This window comes from Alosa sapidissima, chromosome 3, assembly GCF_018492685.1.
Source record: "Alosa sapidissima isolate fAloSap1 chromosome 3, fAloSap1.pri, whole genome shotgun sequence".
NCBI lineage: Eukaryota > Metazoa > Chordata > Actinopteri > Clupeiformes > Clupeidae > Alosa > Alosa sapidissima.
This window is the reverse complement of record NC_055959.1, coordinates 32,356,314-32,361,313: the sequence shown is the minus strand read 5'-3', so window position 1 is coordinate 32,361,313 and position 5,000 is coordinate 32,356,314. Positions and strand designations below refer to the sequence as shown.

Here is a 5,000-nt window from a genome sequence, read left to right as displayed (position 1 = left end):
CAGCACACAGTGAACACACACAGCACAGTGAGCTGCCTGCTACAGCAGCGGCGCTCGGGGAGCAGTGAGGGGTTAGGTGCCTTGCTCAGGGGCACTTCAGCCATTCCTACTGGTCGGGGTTCGAACCTGCAACCCTCCGGTTACAAGTCCGAAGCGCTAACCAGTAGGCCGCGGCTGCCCCCATTTGCACTTAGCAGACACTTTTATTCAAAGCCACTTACAGCAAGACACAGTTAGCTACAATGCAATAAGCTACAGTGCAGAGAGACCTTAGCTAGGAATTACTACTGCACCTGTCAATGCTATTACTAGAGGTATTACAAGAGTGCAGACATTATAAGTACTAGTCAAAATGTGATAAGAAGAGGGAAGGGGTGAGTGTGTGTTAGGAGTGTTAGGTTGTTAGAAGTGTTAGGAAAAGAGTAATCCTTGGAAGAGTGTTTTTAACTTTTTGAACCTCTTTAAGGTTTTCAGTGTTCAGATTTACTAGTAGGTGAATATGGAGCAGACACATGACTATCCTCTGAACCTTTGGCTGTTTTGTTGACCTTTGACATCTGTGTGACCTCTGACCTCTTCTTCATGTGACCCCACAGGCCCTCCAGAGGCACCGTCCACAGTGCGCCTGAGTGTGACAAGCAACACGTCGCTCACCGTCACGTTTCAGGAGCCGACCAGTGTCAACTCCGCCGTAGTCACCAAATACAGAGGTGTGTCTCTAATACACACACACACATATGCACACACACACACAGAAACACGCACACACACACACACACGCATACATGCACAAACACACACACAAACACACACACACACACACACATGCATACATACACAAACACACACACACACACACACACACACACACACACACACACACACACACACACACACACACACACACACACACACACACACACACACACACACACACACACACACACACACACACACACACACACATTGGGGGCAGCCGTGGTTAGCACTTCGGACCTGTAACCGAAGAGTTGCGGGTTCGAATCCCGACCAGTAGGCACGGCTGAAGTGCCCTTGAGCAAGGCACCTAACCCCTCACTGCTCCCCGAGTGCCGATGTTGATGCTGGCAGCTCACTGCGCCGGGATTAGTGTGTGCTTCACCTCACTGTGTTTACACTGTGTGCTGTGTGTGTTTCACTAATTCACGGATTGGGATAAATGCAGAGACCAAATTTCCCTCACGGGATCAAAAGAGTATATATACTTATACTATACTTATACATACAAACACACACACACACACGCACACACACAGGGATGACAGATAGGGTGACATGTACAGGGATGACAGATAGGGTGATTGCAGAAATACAGTATGTCATAACTGAAACCTGTTGAAAGAGAAGAGAAGAGAGGAGAGGAGGAGAGGAGGGGAGGAGAAGAGAAGAGAGGAGAATAGAAGACAGGAGGAGGGGAGGAGAGGAGGAGGGAGGGGCAAGTTGAGGGGAGTATAATGAACTCCTCTGTGGATGATCCCTCTTGTGTTGATGGATTGCTCCTCGTCTCAATTTCCCCCCTCCAGCGGCAGGTCACACTCACAGCTCTGCCCAAACAGGAAGCAGCTGGCGCTAATGATTAGCACGGCCCTGCGCGCACACACACACACACACACACACACACACACACACACACACACACACACACTAACTGTATACATTACACAAACACACGTAATACCACACACACACACACACACACACTTATACAGCACACACACACACAAATGCATGCGTACAGATACACACACACACACCACGTTATAAAACATGCTTCCACACATACCTCCAAATGGCAGCAGTTGATCTATTCCCAGTTACGGATGACTGGAGAGAGAATCACTGAAAGGCTCTCAGTAGGCACACTATTGTGTAGTGTGTTGCTTGGTTTCTGGGGTAACTTATGAAGTTTACACACACACACACACAAACACACACACACACACACACACACACACACACACACACACACTCCCAAGTCTCAATGCCTCTGATGAGTGTTCAGTCAGACACACAGCTGCGATGGCTCCCTCTGGGCCGTGAGACGACTCTGGCTTCCAACTGCGGCGACAGCTATTCTTTTATTGGTGGCATGAAAAAGTGATATTAAAGAGTGTATTTCAAAAAGTGAAATTGGCTGTAGGAGCAAATAAAGTGACTAAACAAAAACATTTCTCCATTACGGATGGGAAGAGTTTCAGGTGTGTGATTCTCACTCTGTGTGTGTGTGTGTGTGTGTGTGTGTGTGTGTGTGTTGTGTGTCGTTGCAGTGGAGTGGAGTTGTCTGAAGGATTTCTCTCTGCTAGCGGGGGAGATGCTGTTGGAGAACCTGCAGACCCTGAAATGCACCATCAGTGGCCTCACCACAGTAAGCCTCATCACATATTTAAATCATACACACACACACACACGCACACTGCAGAGGTTGTGTAGGTTAAGACAACAGTGGACCTCATCCCAACAGTGCTAACCAAGTTCGGATGCATTTCAATAACACACACACACACACACACACCCCCCTCTCTCTCCCTCTCTCTCTCCTTCTCTCTCTCTTCTCCCCCCACCCCCCCCCCCCCCCACACACACGCACAGATAGGCAAAAAGGCCATGAGAGAGGAGTCAGTAGTGAGAACCAGACAAATGCTCAGCGTTGCACTTGAAGGCTCAACAATGTATTTTTCTTAATTGAATGCAAACTGTGACATATTGCAGGTTTAGAAATACATCCAATGTGTGTGTGTGTGTGTGTGTGTGTCTTCTCCTGACAGGGAAGGCTGTACTATGTCCAGGTGTCAGCCTACAACATGAAGGGCTGGGGACCCCCACAGCAGTCTCTACCACCATCAGCAGCTCCCTCCAGTAAGTAGAGCTCATCCTAGAGCTGGCGATATGGCTAACACCCTCAGGAGAAATGGGAATATGATACCACACGATGTAACACAATTATATTACATGATGTGAAGCCCCGTATCGGAAAAAAACTGAAATGAACCGGTCGTTATATCGATTTACTTGTTATGAATCGGTGCACAACCTTTTCTGCTCGCTCAGACTCATTTACGTTCCAAGCAGCGCGTTCATCCCACTTCCGGTTTTGAAACTATACGTGGCACGGGATTGTGGGTAATGCAGTTCGTTTTTGGTTACATTCATTGTCCAAAGTTGTCAAATGACCTCATTACCCATACATCTATTGCAGCTTAAGCATATGACAACTTGCACTCGGTCGGCTTTTGTTTTTCGAAATGTGCACCTTGAGCAAATGATAAAAAATCTTTCAGAATGCTTTCCATTCTTGAACTGCATCGAATCACATCGCATCGAATTGTACTGAATCGTTTTTTATAAACATGTATCTTTTCTTGTATCGAATCGTGCCCATGTATCTAGATGCGAATCGTATCGTCTTTTACATGAGAGATTCACATCCCTAATATATATATATAATAGTATAGTGTAATAGTATAATAGTATTGCATATAATAGTATAGTGTAATAGTATAATAGTATTGCATTCTGCAGCACATCCTCTAAATACACCTTAAAACAAGACAAATTTACTCAACGCACTGGCAGACAAATTTGCTTGTTTTCAGGATGAAACGTCTTAGAATAAATCAAACTCTTCTTAAATTAATTTAAGATTAATCTCTTAAATTAGTCTTGATTTGACGAGAAAGCGCTAGGTAAGTCTCTTTATACTGAAAACAATACCAACTAGAAATATTTGATCTTGAAAAAAGATTAATAAGATTTATTAATAAGATTAAAAAGATAAAAAGACTTTCTCAGAACAAGCCTCTGTCATGGACACCATCACACAAAACAACAACAGCCTAAAGACAACAGCCTCCATACCACTCATTGTTCAAGCCTGCTCATAGACATGAAGAAACACCCTTCACTAAGACTGCAAACCTGGGTTAGACCTGGTTTAAGTGGGTCTAAGTGAATCTTCATGTTCAATAACTACCCGCGTACACACTCTACATACAACAAGGACCCATTTCTGCAAGAGGTGGCTATTTCTGTATTTACGATGTTCTCTGCTTCTTCAAGAGATTTCGCTAAGTGACACCTCTACTAGTACTCAATGTTCCACAGGCATCCTTGGGTACCAAACCCTGGTGTGTGTGTGTGTGTGTGTGTGTGTGTGTGTGTGTGTGTGTGTGTGTGTGTGTGTGTGTGTGTGTGTTTGTGTGTTTGTGTGTGTATGTATGTATTAGGTCCTTTGACGTCGGTCTCATCTGTTGACGCAGTGTGTGGCCTCCCAGACAATTCTCAAGCACTCAAACACCCTGGTCCTATTCACTCCTTTCAGAGAGTGTGTGTGTGTGTGTGTGACAATTTCAAGGCCAGAAACGAAAAATAGAGTGTGGGTCCAGCCTCACACAGAGTCGTGACAAGACACACATAATGAGTCTGGATTTGGTGTTACACACACACACACACACACACACACACACAGACACACACACACACACACACACACACACACACACACACACACACACACACACACACACACAAACTGATTGTGTAAAATACACACCACAAGACACGTGTAGAGAAACACACACACACACAGTGTTGGGAGAAAGCTGATGTGAAAAACAATGTTATGTTAAGCCACACACACAGTCAGTTTGTGTGTGTGTCCTTTGAGTTTCATGAAGCAGATGAAGGCATACAGCCTCGTGTCGTGATATGCTCATGGATTTGAAAAGATTTGTGAGGATGAAAAAAAAATAATTGTTATTATTCCACTTCTTGGTTGAATTTCCCATTGTCCTACGTAATTTAGAACGACCATTAACATTATGTTATTTGAACACCTATGAAGTAGATCCATTTTTCGTCCGTATCACACTTGTATATTAATTTGCCGAACTCATTGTGAAATTTAAATGAACGTTGCATTCGAGCTGTAAAATACAGACGTTCAGAACATAGCAACATTGTAG

The 5,000-nt window shown here is 44.6% G+C and overlaps 1 protein-coding gene across 1 annotated transcript in view; it reads left to right on the top strand.

Annotated features, from left to right (window-relative positions):
* LOC121704802 (ankyrin repeat and fibronectin type-III domain-containing protein 1-like) overlaps positions 1-5,000 on the top strand; it is a 142,680-nt gene that overhangs the window by 121,320 nt on the left and 16,360 nt on the right. The window contains exons 11-13 of the mRNA XM_042085299.1: positions 597-710; positions 2,307-2,404; positions 2,805-2,895. Of these exons, the coding sequence (XP_041941233.1) occupies positions 597-710; positions 2,307-2,404; positions 2,805-2,895 (303 nt within the window). The remainder of the gene's footprint in view (positions 1-596; positions 711-2,306; positions 2,405-2,804; positions 2,896-5,000) is intronic.